Source organism: Oryzias melastigma, linkage group LG10 (genome assembly GCF_002922805.2).
Source record: "Oryzias melastigma strain HK-1 linkage group LG10, ASM292280v2, whole genome shotgun sequence".
NCBI lineage: Eukaryota > Metazoa > Chordata > Actinopteri > Beloniformes > Adrianichthyidae > Oryzias > Oryzias melastigma.
In genome coordinates, this window is record NC_050521.1 from 27,226,861 (window position 1) to 27,246,444 (window position 19,584).

General features: G+C 37.2%; 1 protein-coding gene and 1 long non-coding RNA gene across 5 annotated transcripts in view; one reads left to right on the plus strand and one right to left on the minus strand.

The window, feature by feature from the left end:
• Nucleotides 1-647, minus strand: part of htr4 (5-hydroxytryptamine receptor 4) — a 167,716-nt gene extending 167,069 nt beyond the window's left edge. For 2 of the 4 annotated variants that reach the window (XM_024260401.2, XM_036213840.1), the window contains exon 1: nt 393-647. In XM_024260401.2, coding sequence (XP_024116169.1) covers nt 393-468 — 76 coding nt within the window. In that variant the 5' untranslated portion in view covers nt 469-647. The remainder of the gene's footprint in view (nt 1-392) is intronic. The other 2 variants (XM_024260400.2, XM_036213841.1) reach the window with 2 other exon arrangements.
• A 709-nt stretch (nt 648-1,356) lies between these two features.
• Nucleotides 1,357-2,437, plus strand: LOC118599214. Its single transcript, XR_004948517.1, has 2 exons — nt 1,357-1,705; nt 1,791-2,437. It is a non-coding gene; the product is annotated as an uncharacterized LOC118599214 (long non-coding RNA).
• The last annotated feature ends 17,147 nt before the right edge of the window (nt 2,438-19,584 follow it).

Below are 19,584 nucleotides of genomic sequence, written 5' to 3' on the forward strand. Positions count from 1 at the left end.
ATAAAGTGTAATTATTAAAAAGTAAAAATAAGCTGAAAAACTTGGAAAATATGCAATGAAAATCAGATGATTTCAGACCTTCTTTGGACTAATTCATCAAAATGATCTGAAACTTGTTTACAGGTTACTAAAAAAGAAAAATCTAACAGAAAATTACATTAAAAATAAACTATTTCAATGACATTCCTTAAGGTAGAACCACCAGGTATCAGGATGTATTCCTAATCCTGACATCCTAAGAGTCATTATAGTTTTCTTCTTTTGTGTAACCTGTCCTGAGTGTTTGACAAAAACAGAAGTTTGAAAGCTCCACATGTGGATGGATGAGACTTTCAGAATAAAAGCACAGCGAGTGGAGAACCACAGCAGAAGAACCCCGAGCATTTACTCACCTCCAGGAAGAACACAGGAGGAAGATCCACACGGAAGACAGGGAGAGGAAGTCACAACATGCTGATGTTTAAGCATTAAAACATCGACAGCCTCTCGTGAAAACAGAAATCCTACAATTTAAATCAAAATAAAAATGACTGGGATCCAACCGGAGTAACTGTTTTAAGATTCAGAGCCAGAAAATAGCAGGAAATGTTGAGGAGTAACAGGTGTACCAATCAGCAACAGGACATGTCACTGTCACAAACAGGAAGTGGAGTTCAACAAGATGGACTTTCAAAATAAAATAAAAACAAGATAACAGGAATGGGAAACTTTTCTTTTTAATCACAAACCAATAAGAGAAAAAATAATCATTTAACCAAACAGCCCATATCATGATACTTTATTTTCACTGGTGTCAGAACTCTGCTTTAAAACTTTTGTGAAATCGTGCATTAAATGATTTAACCAGATTAATAAAATACAAATTCTTCCACTTCTATTTGGTAGATTTTAACCATTTTAGCCCCCAATGTATTCATCTTGGAGACTAAAATCTTATTTTTAAAAACAAAACCACCAATAATGAGCAATTTGCTCATCAGAATGATAATATTTTTCCCCTAAACTTTTTTTTCCTAAGCTTCTGTTTAAAGAATCCACAATTAAATATATCAAGATTTTTTTTTTTGTATAAATAACTGGTGAAAAAATGTATATTTAAAACAAAATCACTGCCGTTCCATAGAAGCACTATTGTCTTTATGTCTTCTTATATTTTTTTTCACAATAAAAAACCTTTAACTGGATTCTTAATAATTTAGAATTTCTCCTTAAGATTCACATTTTCAAAATGATCTTTATCAGATACAGAAACTGGATCTCCATCAAACTGGGTCACTTTTCCTCCCAGAAGTCCAATCTGAAGCTGAAGCTGCACAGCGATGCTTCAGAGACTTCTCTCTGTAACTAGGACGCGCACTAACGACACCTTTGAGTCGTGAAGGATGACGACTCGTTCGGTGACCTGAAGTCCATCCGAGTGCGTTTGCTGGCTCGTCCGCAGGGCCAGGATCTGATTCCGGAAACCGGAGCAAATTCTCATTTATTCTGGAGCAGAAACAATGAGGCGGACAATGCTATCAGTTTCCATGGTAACGTGACTGTTCACTGAGGAACTAACGAACGCACATAATGATCCACCTGAAGGTCCGAAGACGTCCAAGTTCCTCTAATAAGATTCACCTTGATGAGGAACTCTGATCTGCTTTTAGTCCTGAATTATTTTTAAAGAAAACCTTGACTTTGGAGAAAGAAAAGCTGGAAATAAGTTCATATTTTCTTTCTTAAAATTCAACATTTATTCTATTTAAGTAATTTGATCCTTTTTCTAAAATGACCTCTGTCTACCCCAGAGAGAAATGAGTGTCCGACACTCGTCGGGGTGGTCCTGATTGGCGTCCCTGGACGGAGATGAACCTCGGAAAACCACTTTACGGAAGAAGAAAACATCATTCATCCAACCTTCCAACCGAGCAGCCATCCAAAGAACACAGAATGAATCCCGCCGGAATGTGAGGAGAAGAACGAAGACGAGACCGTCTGGAAACAGGAACTAACATTTTTCATTTCATGAAAAACCGTAATGCAAAAAAATGTATTAATATAACTGACAAAACAAAAACGCCGACCGAAATAATAAAATAATAGAAGAATGTTGACGGTTGAGTTGCTGACGGCGCTCTTACCTTTGCTTCTGTTTCAAGTCTTTGAAAATAACTATCTTTGTTTTTTTTAATTGAACAAGTTTTCTGTGTGGAGAGGACAACAGGAAACAGGAAGTGGCAGACAGGAAGTGCTTCATGACAGTGGTCAGGATAGTTTATCCCTAGAACACTTCATCCCTTTAGCTGGGATAAAATAAGAGAAAAAATAGATCAAAATATGATAACACATGATACGTCAGAGTAGCTTTCTTTGATTTTCAACTGTCCTTTATGTAACAAAATTAAAGTTAAAAACAGGAAGATCCTAAAAACATGCTAGAAAATCACTAAAAAAATAGGAATTTGAAAACAAATAGCACCAAAAATAAATAAAAAAGTGATTCTGTAGAGACTTTGGTCCACCCATTCCTGGGAGATGTGAGACTCCAGGGACCACGACACTCAGAAAAATTCAAAATCACGTCAATACTTTAGCTCGGGTGAAAATCACCATAGTGCTGTCGGGTTAAGGTCATAAAATGTTTCAAGGATCCGTCTGTACGAGGATGAAGTGGAAATCCAGGTTTTTGTTTGCTTAAAGTTTCTCTTAACTTTTACAGCTAAAGTTAATCTTTATTTTCCATAAAATATCTGCAGCTACAAGTTTAAATGTTATTTGTTCATTAGATTTAACGTAGAAATGATTAAAATCTGATCTAGATTTTCCTTTAACTCATAAATGTCAAAGTGGAAGCTAAAAATCACACGCCAACTTCAGGTAACTTTAAGGTAAATTAAAAAATAAATAAAGTCACTAAAACTGATATTTTCTCAATATAATATTAAAGTGAATCCACAGTTTGAACAACTTTATTAGCAGCATCCTCAAACATTAGACACGTGTTATAATATATATATTATGTTTAATTACAACAAAATCCATATTTGGAGTAAAGACTGATCGTTTTCATCTGTTTCATGCAGCCTTCTTTTATTTTGAAAGGCTCTTCTTCTGTTTCCTCTTTTCTTTACCAATATGTTAACTAACTCGGGGGCTTCAATTTAGCAGTCAGAGCAGCTGCTTTAAGAAAGTAGTGGACCGGATTTTCATCAAAAATGAGTCGGATTTTCTGGAGAATCCTGTCGGTTTTTAAAAATAAAACCTCAACATGAAGTCTTTCATCAAAGATGGAAAAGCTGGATTGAGTATATAACACCTGTAAGAGGAGATTTTATTTGAACCTGGACTGACTTATGGATATGCGTGTATTTGTATTTTTAAAAGAAAAAACTAATAAACAAAGAATTGAAAAAAAGTAAATAAAACTTCGTTCAGATTCAGATCAGAAACAATAAAACAGCTAAAATGGAGTTTGTATTGTATACATTTTTACTCTGACGGTTCACCTGTTACCGCTGCTTTACAGTAAACACCCCATAATGTTCCTCTGCACTCTTCACGTCAGAGGAAGATTTATCTCCTCAAGTTTAGAAGATCGATGCCTGTGAGTGACCCATTTCCTCATCCGAGGAAACACTTTCCAGTCTGATCCTGCAGTCAGCATCTTCCTCTTCTGGGGTAAGAATGAACGGCCAGGGAGGGAAACTTCATTTTTACTAAATATTCTAAAGAATATAATGCAGAATCACACGGGGTCATCAATGAAAAAGAGATTTCCCAGGATTCCCGTCTTCCTCACATTATCAAAGATTTGTCATTATTTTTTTAAGATCATTTTTCACCTCGTTTTGAGTTTGTTTTTGCTTTGTTTGTGGATTTAATACATTTTTACTGTCTGTACATGTTTAATTTTTACAGAAAAATATGAAAACTGTTCGATAAATAACAACACTTATTAAGAACTGGTAAATATGTGGTTTATTGTGTAATATACTCAAAAATATTGGCTAAAAAAGAAGCTAAAAGATGAATTTCAAGCTCAAAAACTGTTTTTAAAGATAAATTATTAGAGCAAATTGTAAAGTAGAAAAAAATGCTGAAACTATTCCAACATCATGATGATTATGTTATTGATCATTTTTGCTTGAATACTATCTAAAGTTATTTATTCTCTGTTAAAAGTCTATAAAATCACATTGTGACGTGTTCAAACACCCAAAACAACACTCAGGATTATTCTGGAGACGACTCCTCTCAACACTTGTTTTTTTGTAGCTATTTTTGTCACATTCATCTCATTCACAGCAACATTATCTTGGTATGAAAACAAAACACTGGCTACAGGTTCATGTTATCTTAAAGACTTAAATCTTGAAAAGCAGGTGAATTTATGACAGATAATAATAAGGATTATTGCTGTAAAACTAAACAAATCCATAAAACCGAGAGCTTATTGTACAAATCATTCATTAATTCTAATTCTTTTCTATATATTTTGAATCAGATCTATAGTTGCAAATGACTTTTTTTACCCAAATAGTTGTGAATATGCTGAGTAATTTATAGCTGCACATCAAGTGACAGAAATTACATTTTGAATTCTCAAATTTTGGATTTAAATACCGTCCACCTGTGTTGGCTCAGAGTCGCAGGGCAGAAGAGACGCCAGCGCTGCTGCAGACCGTGAAGCTGCAGCGGCGCGTTAACTCGGCCGTTCACCGCCAGATTAAACCTGAGAGGTCATGAGTCATCGCAGAATGCTCCACTCTCAACCAAACAAACGTTTTTGAGCAGAAAATCACTGTGATTTCCACCAGCAGCTCTTTTCCTGCTCGGAATGAACATTTCTGCAACAAAAACACACAAAGCAGAAGAGACGCGGGTTAAATATGAACCATTTTTAACTAACATGCAGGTTTTAAAACCTATTTGACGTATAAATGTTTTTTATTTTAACAAATCAAATCCGTACTGATGATTAGTAAAACCTGCTGTTACTGAATCACGTCTAATAAAGTTTATGATGTCAAATTACTGAGATTCAGGACAGATTGTGTAAAAACTGTTTTTTGAGCCAAAGGAAAATGATAAATTCCCGTAGCCGTTAAAGTGGCACAATCGAGTCATTGTTTGGCTCTGAAATATTGAAATGAGATCAATAATGGATCAAACGCTCCGTTCTGTGGCCAAAGGGAGCTCGGTTTTATTAAAAGCTGCAGAAACGGCTGCAGCTGAACAGAAAGAACAATGTGGAGCATGAAGTAGAAAACACATCCACCTCTGTACGGCTGAGACGCTCCGTTTGTTCAGCAGACAAACTCCGAATGAAAGGGTCGCCTGTGTTCATGAGGAGGTTTAAGAGGTTTAGCAGGTTTGGGTGGAAAGAGGAAAATGTTCAGTTACAGATTCAGAAGATTTAAGGTACACAGCTGCTGTCAGAAAACAACTTCAACCACATTTCATTTCTTCTTCTTCTGATGTTTGTTTGATAAATCTCACCTGAGCTGATCGAAGGTGAGCTCCATCTGAAAAATCACAACTTCCTTTAAGAAACTGGGATACTGAGATACACCTGGAACCCGAACAATTTCAGAACCGCACTTGAAGGACAGATTTAATTAAAAGTCTGAAATATTGGATTAGTGTTTAAGGATGAAATGCTTCCCAATCTCTACAGCTTCTCCCTACTCCACATTTATCCCTCCAACTGGAGAGCTGCAGAACTGTGTCCTCAAATTGGGACAATACTAATAAAATAAAATAAATTACAAACTTGTTTTTATAACTTTAAAATGTCATGCAAAAACAAAAAAGCCATTACTTATATTTAAATGTAAACTTCTCTCTTCAGAAAACACTCACATGAAGAAATCCATTTGTCCTCCTCCATTAGCATTCCTAATTTAGGCTTTTTTTGTTTTTCTAATTTAGAGTTTAGCTAAGCTTTTAGCTTTATGCTAACTACTTTGGCTAAATTAAACATTTTTAGAGTTTTTTAGGCTCCAGCTACATGCTAGCTGTTTTGGCTAAATATGAATTTTTTGAGGGTTTTTTTTGGCTAAATTGTCTCTTCACTAATATTTTAGCTAACCATCAGCTTCAGTGTTTTTAGTTATCAATTTAAGCATCTTAATCTATCACAGGTAATGCTATATATCTAGTTTTTAATATGTTTTAGTACATTTTTTTGTGTGAAGATCACAGAAATTAATTATTTAAAATTTGTTCATGTCTGGCTTCTGAAAACCATAAATCTTTACGTTTAGGCTGTGATTGTTACATCTTTTCCGTTGGCCTACAAACTGACCCGGCCCACAACTTACCTCACTTTTCCATATATGACCAATTTAATCTGTATACTATGTGTTCATAGCGCCCTTAAAGCTGAAAGCAACAGCGCTTCCCCATCGGTGAGTGTTCAACAAGTGTAAACCATTTTCCATTTCTTGAACATATTGCACACTGGTGTCTTTGTGTTTTACGTTGACAGTGTTTATCAGTAATTCTAGACGGCAGCGGTTCAAATAACAGTAGAAACATCAGCTGTTGGGTGTTTATCAGAGATTCTTTAAAGCAACAGGACTGACTGACCCCTAAACTCCCTTCTTACATGTTTTGGAGTGAGAACAATATTTGTTCTTTGAGATCTTTTGTACTGAAAATACTGGATTGCATCACGTTAGAAATGTGAGCTAAATTTCTAAATCAGAGAAGAATTCAGCAGAAGTGGATAATCATTGCATCAGCCTCACAACAGCCTGTCAGAGTGCTCGTTTGTCGGTCCATTATTAGTGTGTGGTTTTGTGGTGATGGAGCTTCGTCTGTTTGTTTCTCCTCAGACTTCATTGAACGACAGAATCGGCTCTGAACTGGGAGACAGACCAGGGAAACGTCCTCATGTTTCCAATTAGTCCGTTCAGAAGCTGCTGGATGTTTAGAAGCTGTAAATATTCCAAAGTGAGGGAACGTCTCTGACTGCTGCTTAATGATGGAAAACAGGCTGAGTTTCAACGGCTTTGAAAAACAAATGCTAGAAATAATTTGGATCAACTAAAACCAAAACCGTCATTTCTGATCTGTACGTCACACATGGATCGGACTCACAGGATGGAAACTGGGGGTGTGCACTGGCAAGACTCGGCGATACGATACGCATCACAATACACGTGTCATGATACAGTATATATCACGAGACATTCCACGGCAGAACCAGAGACAATATTTCCCTTTTTAAAGAGTACGACTTAGAAAAAAAGGTTCGTTTTGATACCAATCCAAAGTTACCGTATTTTTCGGACTATAAGTCGCACCGGAGTATAAGTCGCAGTAGTCAAAAAATGCATAATGAAGAAGAAAAAAACATATATAAGTCGCACTTTTAAGAGAATAGTCCAACATTTATGAACAATTCAACAAGCCCGACGCAACGTTGCATTTGACACCAAATGCGATTCATGCATCAAATTCGAGTCCGCTGAATTGTTTGATGTACGTCCAATTTAATGCTCAATACTTGTCCAAAAATGTGTTCATAAACTAGACACTCTCATTGGAGAAGCTGTCTGAAGTTTTAGCCTCATCGCTACATGATGGAGGCTTTGGCTGTTTATCTCGTTTAAAATACACAGAAGATACGGATGATGTTGAGAGGTTAAGTTATTTATTTTAAAGAACTCCACAAAAGCATCTATAATCACCTCTCCATTCTGGGTTCAGGACAGCAGTTTTTTTGTCTTTTTCTTACGGCGATCGTTACCTTCTTGCCTGCAGGAGCTGCATCTAAATGACAGTTTTTAGCTGCTCTTCTGTCTGTTTATAACCCAGTTTGATGGCTTGTTGTCCCGCATTAGCCCAGGAAGAGAAAAATAAAAACAATAATAATAATGTCTTGATGCAAATGAGAAAAACATCATAACATCCATGAGGAAAATGATTAGATTATCAGGAACGTTTGTTTTGAACATAACTTCTGCTTCTGCGTTTCTGTCAGCGGACAGCAGTAGATACTGATACACAAACCTACAGTGCCCTCTAGCGGTTGTTATTGGAAAACAACCGCCAAAAGGTAACCGGTTTAAGTGGAGAAAATAACAAATATATGAGCCTATTTATGCCTAACAAAATCACATATAAGTCGCTATTGAGTATAAGTCGCACCCTTGGAAAATCTATGAAAAAAGCGCGACTTATAGTCCGGAAAATACGGTAAAACTTGTCATTGACTCATTAAGCTCATTAAACAAAAACAAAACGGCTAATAATGGGAGAACATCCAACACACGAGAGATCTCATGAGATCTTCTTGTTTTGGTGGAGTGTATTACTGCTGGAAGAGATTTGGACTTCAGTGAAAAACAAAAGGAAGACGCTGAACATGTTTGCTTCTAAGTATCGTTTTGACATCATTTTAAATCGATACAAGTATCACCAAATGAAGTATCGCGATAGTTTGTTGTATCAATGTTTTCTTACAACCCGAATGGAAAAAATGTGGATTTTTATGTTATTTAAGAAACTTCTGCACTTATGACATTATGTAAGTTACTTTGCAAACCTACGGTGGCCCTAAAGTACAAATCACATTAACAAATACCTCAGTCGCAAGATCACAACAATAATAAAAAAAGCAAAAAAAATAATAAATTATGAAGATCAAGACATTTCAGAAGGAGATTTGCTCATATTTTATTGTACTAAAATATATAAAAAATAATAGTGCAAGATTTCAGACGGTTACAGTTCTGATTTTACTTTCCCCATAAATTATATGGTAGAATCCCATGGAGCTAATCAGGGCCGATACTATTTGAAACCCAAATACAACAAATTGAAAAAAATTTTGGCACAAAACATGTAAAATGACCAAAACTTTTTGCTGTTCTAAAATAAACATAATTATATTCAGCTTCAAATGTTCTGATTTCTAGGCTTCAAAACTGAAAATTGAAATTTCAAAACTAGTCATTAGGTCATTAGGTTTTCTACGCCTGTATTTAACTCACTAAGATGGCGCTTTGACGGGCTAGAACGGCGTTTCGGACGTGTGGTTTGTACGAGGTAAAAATCTGCTTTTTACACCCGTCTTGGGACAACTTCAGACTAAAGTCAGTGAACGCACCGGGACTGAAGTCACCGCCGTCATCGATTGATTGGTCCTTTGTTTTAGCCCCGCCCCGACACGCCAAACCGAAAGTTTCAGATTAAAAAATGAAAAATAAAGGAGTTGAAACCGAAAAAAAAAGTTTTGAAATTGAAATCTTGAGTTTTGAAAACTGAAAAAATGAAGATTTGAAGCTGAAAATAAGTTTATTTCTAAGAGAGCAGTTTACATTTTTCTGGCCAAACACCAATATTTTTGGGGGGCGGGGGTTCAAATAATATTGGCTCTGATTTATCTCCATAGAATCCTTTATAATTCTTATTTTCAAAGAACTCCAGCGAACCGAGAAAATATAAACTCATGACTTTGAGGATAATGACTGTTACTATAAATAGTGTCTAAATATTAGAGGTTCAATGGATTTTCTTCTGTAAATTAAACATTTTGGACATATTTTTGAGAGTTTTTCAAAAGGAGAATTTGGTATTCAAGACAAAGAAAAGACATATTCAAAAGAAACATGTTAAACCTAAAACTAAATGTCGTATTCATATTTTTTGTGAAGTTATGGGAAGTTCATGTAAAGTTGTGCACAAAATATAAATGTTTTTTTTATGAATATGTGAATACAAAATATTCTTTATGAATATGTTTGTTTCTGAAAGTTATTTTTCCTCATACATAAACACTCACCTGAGCACTAATAGTGTGCATTACAAAATGAAGAGCCCTACATGTTTGTGAGCTGTAGTTGTATTGTTTACATGTTTACATGTTTACACGTTGAATATTTTTATAGCCAACAGGTATGTTTTTAACATTTCAGTGTCTTTGGACAGGCCCCGCCCCTTTTAGACTAACATCTACACCTGACAATAATAAACCTAGAGTAAATGATAATAAATAAACCTTAAAAAACGTCTAATGACCTAAATACGTTAATTTATAAAATAATCCATCACTGCACAGTTCTAAAGATGTTTATAAATGTTTCGAATATTCATTGTTAGAAACTGTTCTGGAGTCTTTTTGTCCTGCTCGGTCTGTAGCGTCTGCCTGAAGGCAGCAGGCCGACCGGGGCTGACCGGGTGTCTGATGATGTTCTGCTTCAGCACATTAGCTGTGAATTCTCAAATGAGACAGCAGCAGGAGTTTGACAAAGAAAAGAGAAAAGCCGCAGAAAAGTAAAAGTTCCTCCTGGAGAAGAAGGTGGGAACACTGCGACCGCACTCTGCATTAAGTAAGAATCCGAGGGAGGAAAGTCATTCAAAAACTCCCATGAATCATCACAAGAAGTTCAGAGAACACGATGTGATCTGGTTATTTGTGGCTGTTTATGTGCATCTCATGTGAGAGGTTTTATTCAGCCTCTAACAATCAGGAGAGAGCGATGACGGCGAGGAGGAGATTCTCATCCCACCGAAGCCGAACTTTCTTTGGCTCCATTTTTCTGCATAAATGTGGGATCAGACTTTCATCGGCTAATCCCTGCTAAAGTACCCAGACCGCGGATTGGAGAAGATTCTGGAAGGAGCAGGTCGCTCTGAGGCGGCCTCACTTCCGTGACTCTGCAGGAGCTTCACCACGAACCAGGAGAAAACCTCACGGCCTCCAACAGCCGCCGTGGTATTTGCTGCTCTGCCTTGGCTGATTCAAATTTAAACCAAGAAAGATGTAAACTCAAGTCTGCTTTACAGTAGAAATGTTAGAAAATAGAAAATAGAAATCTTTCTTATTGATTCTTAAACCACATGTGTCAAAGTCAAGGCTCGGGGGCCGGATCCGGCCCTCCAGGTCATTTTATTTTATTGTTACTAATGACCCGATGTTATCTTGTACTTATTTCTAACTTGTATAATTTTGACAAAATATATTTTTATGGGTAGGGCTGCACGGTGGCGCAAGTGGTTAGCGCTCTCGCCTCACAGCGAGAAGGCCCCGGTTCGAATCCCGGCTGGGACCTTTCTGTGTGGAGTTTGCATGTTCTCCCTGTGCATGCGTGGGTTTTCACCGGGGACTCCGGCTTCCTCCCACCGTCCAAAAACATGCTTCATAGGTTAATTGGTGACTCTAAATTGCCCCTAGGTGTGGTTGTGAGAGTGGATGTGTGTGTGATTGAGGCCCTGCGACAGACTGGCGACCTGTCCAGGGTGTACCCCGCCTTCGCCCGTCAGTGGCCGGGATAGGCTCCGGCACCCCCGCGACCCCGAAAGGGAAGAAGCGGTCAAGAAGATGGATGGATGGATGGATATATTTTTATGGAGAGTAAAATATTGAAAGTTATTTAAGGTTTAATTTGATTTATTCTGGAATAATATATTATATTCATATTTATGTTAAAAAGTTACAGTTTTAAAGTTTAAAAAATTGTCATTCTGCTACCTTTTTGGACTATTTTGGTATTTACTAAGATTTATTTTGAACTTCAGCAAATATTTCAGCTAAATGCTAGCTGTCCTGGCTAATTTGGGCCTTTTTAGGCTATTTTGAAGTTTAGCTATTTTTTCAACTTCATGCTAACTGGTTTGACTAAACTAAGTTTTTTTTCTTTCTAGATTTTTGTCTAATTTGTCATTTAACTAATATTTTAGCTGGCTATTAGCTTCAGCTTTTTAAACTATTAGTCTCATTGATTTCTGCCATATCTTCAGCTTTAGCTATCATTTTCAGCATCTTCAGTTTACAGCATCCACACTAGCATAATCGCTGGTAATGCTTTATATCTAGTTCATAATTAATCTAGTTATGGTTTTAAAGTTTTAAAAATAGTTTTAGAGTGTTCATTAAATGTTTATCCTGTTCGGCCCCCGACCTCAGGTGAGTTTTGGATTTTGGCCCCTCATGAGATTGAGTTTAACACTCCTGGTTTAAACTAATCCTCAAAAACTTACCATAATTTCCACACGTATACCTGCAGAAAATGAATAAAAAAATTTGAACATCACAGCGGAAGAAACAAACCAAACCAAAACATTTGTGTTGGGGATATCCAAAGGAAGGTTTAAGATTATTATGGGATGGCCACATTACCTTATGGACCATTTTGTGGTAAATTTGGCATTTTTCACATTTTCCCATAATATAGTGAAAGAAAACTTTTTTGTGGGCGATCTTCAGAAAATGGCACACACACGCCAGATAAAGTCTGTAGCTAGAACCAAAGGTTTGTTGACCTTTAACCTCAGAAAGAGACCACCATCTTGATTCTTACCCAAATAAAAAAAAAAAAAAAAAATCACCAACATTGCACCACCCCTGTCCTCCTCCAACCACCAGAGGGACCCCTCTCCTGAGAATTTAACATCTTCAGCACCTTCCTCGCTACTCCTCCCATCAGCCACCCCTTCAGTCTTCTCCACGCCCAGCAGTCATCATCATCCTCATCAGAACCACCACCATTCATACCCACTCCAGCATCAACTTCAGTGCGAAGTCTTGATTGGGTTTTCCCGTCAGTCTGAGCAGTTTTTGCTCAGTTTTTGACCCAAGCCTGTTTACTCACTTCTTTGCCTCGCCTCTGTTTTGGACCCTTGCCTGCCTTTTGACGCCCTTCATGCCTTGCCTTTAATCTGTTCTATGAAACCGTTTGCAAATGGATCCTAATTGGAATTAGAAGTTTGTAGAATTTGAACGGCGTTAGCGTGGCGAGCTCGCAAAAGTGACGTTTCCTCACATTTTTAGCCAGAATATTATGAAATTTGAATTCATTAATTGAACAAAACAATATCACATACAACATGAACATATTAGGGATGTGGCCATGGTTACCAAAACTCAGTTGCTAAGGAAAGTCAAACATTTACTTTTGCTGATTTTTCTAAAAATGACATAAAGCTGTTTGTCATCACCGGGGTATTAAAAAATAATATGGTTGCTATGGAGATAAAACCATCAGAAAGCTGCCATTTTGAAAAAAGTGTTTACTTTCATGATATTGTAGCGTTATGAGCATTTAACTTAATACCTTGAGGTCATGAGAGCATTCTGTTATAATGATCATTAATAAAAATATATGCTTATCTGAATCAATAAAAATAGTCATTGTTCCATGCCTGTCTCTGGGTTAGCAAGCCTTTAGCGATTTGTCAAGAATTTACCAACAAACGGACCAAGTCTGCAGACTGTTCAGCAGATTTACATTTTCTTCCTATTTTTCTCTTCTAATCCGAACTCTCTTCCCTTTTTCATGACCTCTGTCTCGTCGTCAGCCCTCTTTTCATTTTTTCTCCCCACATATCAGATGATTGCATTTCACTTCTTCCAGATTGTGTCACCGATTGTCACCAGAACTCGTTGCACAAACTGAGCTCAGTCTTGCTGATGAATTGCATCAGGATGATTATGATAAGAGACACGTTCAGGTCTAATCTCTGAGCTCTGTGGCTCACCTCCATCAATGCTAAATGTGTCATTAGCTCCAGTGTGAAATGGACCTAACCTGAGCTGTGGCTAAAGTTGGACGACCTGGTTCTTGAAGACATGGGTCATGTTTGGAGTTTCTCCGAAGACCAGAACCCGTTTGGGACTCTCTGGAGCTGAGTCAGAACCTGTACGGATTTTCCAAGCTCGAGCCGTTCCCGTCTCTGTACTCGGAACGATTTTGGAAAGAAGTGGAGATGAATGGAGCTGTGTGACATCATGGAAACTAAACATCCAACCTGCATGACTTCATATGGAACCGCATCCACTGATCGGACCAGATTAAACTAGAGAAGTGGCGTGGATCGTACAGCGTCTTCCTGCCTCAGAAGTCAGTCGGATCACATGTTCAGAGGAAAAGCAGACACTCAGCTGTAAGATTTGCCTGTAAGTGATTTGGGGTTAAAGCTCTGCTGAAGGACACCTCCATTACTCCTCCACTTTCTGCAGAGGCGCAGTTCTTTTCTTCAGCAGCACTTTCTGTACTTTTGCTCGCAGTAATTTGGCCGTCTGACCGCCCTCTCAAGCATCTCCAGTTTCATCTCCCTCCCACCAGCTCATCTTCCCTCAGATTTACAAATATTTTCATACCTGCAGGGATCGCTCTCACAGACGATGTGGATAAAAACCAGAGTCCTCACATCTGGAGAACCGGAGACCTCCACTCTCTGAACCCCTTTTTCCAAAGTTCTTTTCAGAAAGTCTTTTTCCCTCTGAATGTCTTCACAAACACCATCTGGGCCGTGTAGGTGGCAGAGGGCTGAGAGATGAATTGTTCGGTTGAATCTTTCCTGCTTTTCAAGCCGAGGGAGATGATTGTACGTCTGATGAAGCAGATTTCCATGCTGGGAGCTGCAGGTCTCAGCGTGACGCCGGCCTCAGACTCCTGAGCTGATTCACTCAAACTCCTTCACAGTTTGCTCCTGTGTCTTCTGCATCTTCAGCTTCTGTCACGAGCAGACTTTTATTTTAGCGAGGAAGAACAAAATTCAACTCCCAAACTTCCATCAAACACCGCTACATGATAGCCGCGTCAGCATGTTTATAATCTAGTTTGCAGCTCACCAAAAACCAAACTGACATGTTGACAGACAGACATGCACTTCTCAAAATCACCTCAACATCAGTAAACAACCAGAATGAACCAAGAGGACCTGCTGCAGACAACAAAATGGCGTCTAGACATCATTAGTCGTAGCAGGAAGTCCTCGAGTGGAACAGGAAGTCCTCGAGTGCAACAGGAAGTCCTCAAGTGGAACAGGAAGTCCTCGAGTGCAACAGGAAGTCCTCAAGTGGAACAGGAAGTCCTCGAGTGCAACAGGAAGTCCTCAAGTGGATCAGGAAGTCCTCAAGTGGAACAGAAAGTCCTCGAGTGCAACAGGAAGTCCTCGAGTGCCACAGGAAGTCCTCAAGGGGAACAGAAAGTCCTCGAGTGCCACAGGAAGTCCTCAAGTGCAACAGGAAGTCCTCGAGTGCAACAGGAAGTCCTCAAGTGGAACATGAAGTCCTCAAGTACGGCAGATTTGATCACCTTCAGTAAAACGTGGCTGAGCAGTTTTCTTAAAAACTCCAGCGAACGCAAAGTTGAGGTTTGTGAAAAAACAGTAAAATCACAAAGTTTTAGTTTTCCGTCTGCAATCAAAGAGAGAAAATCCATTTGGTTAGAACAATCCGAGGCAGCTTTTGGTTAAACGGCAATGAAAAGTAAAAGTTTGTATCAAAACCTTTTGACATGTGGTCCTGTTCTTATGATCCTGGACAGAAGGAATCAAGAATATTTTAGATAAAGAAGCAGAACTCAGAGAATCCAAAAGGACAGCCTCACAGGTCATTTTAGATTCAGCCTGAAGACTCAAAACCGACTGAAATCTGAGACATAATTTTTTTAATTTATTCTCTCATTGCACCAACTACTCACCGTAACCCAAAAGTGTTTAGAATTTCAGAAAAAAACTTCCATTAAAGCTCAAAACGGGAAAACTCGTATCTGTTGGGGTTAAAATTAAGTTATTTTTGAGCGAGATGGGACTTCTCGTTCTGGACGTGGATGTCTGCAGCCTGGTCCTCTTTGCACCAATGGAGAGGAGCGCAGGAGAACGGTGCCGCCCTGAATTCACAGTGGATCTACACTGACGTTACAACGTTCACCTTTAAGTGTCTGTAAAGGGAAATGAAACTTCTGCGCTTCACGTTCAAATGACACAAACTAAGAATTTTTTAAGCAGCTTTTGGAGTTAAAAGATTCAAAATGAAAATTACAATATGTTTCTTTAGATTTATGAAACCAAAAAGGTTCACTGACATTTTTATTTTGAAGAACAAAGACAAAACAAAGTAATTTTATTGAAAGTGAGAAAGTAAAGAGTCATGCAGGTACTGATGTTTTCCTATGTATTCTACAGTAAATTAAAGAAAATGGAGGAACATGGATTCATGCTGAAACTCATTTCTCTAAAATCATTATATTTCTTTTGTTATTCCTCTAAAACCCTGAAAACTGAAGCTCTCCTGTTGAAAAAGAACAGAAGAACTTCCTTTTTTATTTGTCCAGAAAAAGATCCGAATCAAATCCGAGACAATCCGTCTCTGTCTGGAGGATCCACTGCGGCCCGAACCAAAGATTTATGACTCCTGGCTCGGCTTTACTGAGAATAATGGAGCTTATTAAAGGCCATGTTTCCCAGAACTTTATCTCCATTAGTGGAAAGCTTTGTCTCTTCTCATCAGAGGAAAGTTTCCGTCAGGTATGTTTTCAGACAACTCTGTAATTGGAAATGTGGACTTCCTGCTGAGACGGGATGAAAAAAACAACAACTGCAGATGGTAAAGGAGAGGCTGCAGCGCTGATAGGATCAGAAATACACAAAGAATGAGCCGGAAACGGAGCAAACGTGACAAAAACTAAAGGAAAACTTCAAGGTTTTAAAGCATTACATACATTCTGAGTTATAGCGTTATCAACTCTTGAATTCTAACCAGAATCGGTTATTTAAAAGGAATCAAACAGAAGCTGAAGAGGACAAAAAATAAGTCATCATTTATTATAAAAATATTAAAAGTACAAGAAAGTACTGTATATATTCATCCACATCTCCATCCAAATAATGTTATAGTGAAAGTCTTAAACATAAATTGATATATTTTCACTTTTACAATAGTACATGAAACTGGATCCATTAAATATTGAGTCTCTCAAATAAAATGTACTTAACTGCATGAAAACGACTGAGCACATTTAAATGTATATGTAAAATCTTTATTATGATTTATTTCTCTTTTTTTGCCGGTCAGTTAACAAACCAAATCATAAAGAATTTCTGTGTCAGCTGTTGTCTGACTTATCTTTTCTATATTTAACTTCTTTTTACTTTCAGACCATCAACCTGTTCTAAGATAGAAATTAGCCTAAAAGGCTCTAATCTTATATATTTGCATGATTTCAATGTTTTTTTTAATTATTCGTGTACTATTTTTTTAGTCAAAATCAATGGAATTATCCAGAATTTTCATGATAAAAATTGGTGTTATGATTTAGAGACACCAAAATGTAAATAAAACAATATATGGGGAAGAAAAAAAATTAAACAATGAGAAAAAAGCTGTTAATTTATGAGAAAGTAGTCAAAATACCATCAAAATAAAATTTTAATTCTTGATTTTAAAAGTCGTAATTTACCAGTGAAAGTTTTTTTTTTTTATATTTTGCGTAATTTAGTTGAAATTGAAGTTTTACAGATTCACCATAGAAAGATCCTTGAGGAATTTGATGTTCACTTTTAAACACTAAATGTAACATTTTAGTTTTGACAAACCACATTTTTATCTAGTAAAATTCGTCCTTTTGGATTATAATTTGATTTATTTTTTTCTTGTAGAATGCTGCATTTTTTGTTATAATTTTATGACTTTTTTCATTTATTTGTTTATTTCTGCTCTTTTATGTTGACTCTAATATTAGACTTAAACTGTCATGTTAAAAAAAGCAACTTTTCAGAAAAAGAAATTGGTTAAGCTTTCCAGAAAACTAAAACTGCTGCAATAAAACTTTTTAAGAAAAGAAAATACAGACAGAAAAAGTTTTTATTAATGATCACATCAACAGTAATTTAACAGGAGAGATTCATAAATGTGAATAAAAATGGTGAAATATCATAGAAATACTGTGAATCACTTTCAATGCTGCTTTAAAATGTCTTTTTTCAATTGTTTTTGCTTTTCTTAGAAATTTTATATTATTGCTGTTTTCTAAAATGTTTGGAGTTTTCGTTTTTGGACAAAAATAATTTTCTAAAATTGGTAAATTTTCCAATTTCAAAAAGTTATTTTAAGAGCAAAAATTTTACATAAAATAAAATGAAGTTTTTAACGTTTCATCATAGAGAAAAACTCAGCTTCATCTGTTATAAGTTTTTACTTTAAGACTTTTTTCATTTACAGTGTATTTTTTTTTTTAAAAGCAGTCAAGTCCTCATAAATCTGAACATTCAGACCGGATCGCTCCAACAGAACCAGGTCGTCTCAGAAAGTGATCAAATATGTGGAATAATCTTGTCAGGTTTTTGAAGCAAACGTGCAGCTTTTGCTTCAAAGCTCTAAATACGGGAGTCCCTGGGGGTCAAAATTAAGAATAACATACGGCCGGGTCACAGGTCCTGAAGCACCGATGAGTCAGGACGACGATGTCACAGCATACAGCACCGTGAAGCCTGCAGTCACACTCACGCTCCGCACACTTACAGCAATGCATTATGGGGCTCAGGGCGGAGGCTATTATTAGCGGCGTCACAGAGTTTAGTGCCATCAGAAACCAAACCTTTATAAAAACGTAATGTAATGTAATTAGGGAAAAAAATGTTGCAATAAAAAGTTGTAGATGTTGAATGGCGTGCGCGTGGTGAGCCGGCAAAAGTGGCGTTTTCCTGTTACACACACACATTATTTACCAGAAAATTGGGAAAACTGGATGCATGGATCCCAGACTGGAGTTAACAAAATGATATAACATTGGATATTAATTCTTTTTAGGAATGTGGGCGTGGTTCGCTAATAACCTCTGTTGCTAAGGAAATCCAAAAGTTTAGTGTTCCCAAATCTTCTGAAACCCACGTCTATTTGTTCGGCACCCCCAGGTGACTAAAGTATAAAATGGTTGCTATGGAGATAAACCAATAGAAAAGCCGCCATTTTGAAAAAAAAAAGATTTTACCTCAATTTCTCACATTTAGCTTTGATTAACCTGTCAAGACACCTTCATTAAATTATCTCAAAACATTATTAAGGTTTAGTCAACAGAATAAACCCTCAAAAATGTAATTTTGAAAAAAAAAATGTTGTTTCTGTAAATAAACGTAGTATTTTCCTGCAGTCGGGCTCCAGCTCTGGGTAATCAGCGTTCGCAGCAGAAACAGACTCTCTGGACTCAAAGGGCTTGTTAAAGGGCGAAACCTTTGCTGGTGCGGTGAGCCTCCTCACTGCCGGAGGCCTCCGAGTGACTCAATTTGTGCTGGAGTTTGACCTACATTAGTCTAGTGTGGCACACTGAGCATTATCTGTGAGGACACACACTTTTGTTACAGCACAAAACTTCCCGTTTTTCTGTCCACATCAGCAGCTTCTGCACATCTTCCAGTGCCGTCGAGCTGTCCACAACCCTCACTTTTCACTGTCAAAGCACATTTTCAGGCAGCAAAAACAATTTTGATTTGACACAAAACCTAAAGACTCCAGTTTAATATTTTAGGACAATGTTTTTCTTTCTCGTCAACATTTGTTTGTGTTCATGAACAGCTCGTGGTCCAGGAAACATGGGCTCTGTCGGTGAACAGTTTGAGATATTTTTAAAAATGTTTACAAGTTGTCACAGATGACTCTTGCTGGAAAAAGTCAAATTGATGCTGACTCAACAAATCCACAGATGAGTTTTCCTATAAATCCATTGTGTGGGGGGGATTTTTATTCTGCAAAAATGCCAAATTTCCTCATTTAATTTGAATAAAACTCAGTGAATGTTCTGTGTAAATCACTTGTAGCTGCTCTCAGAAACATTTTAAACGAGAAATGCCACTAAACCGACTTCACGTTTT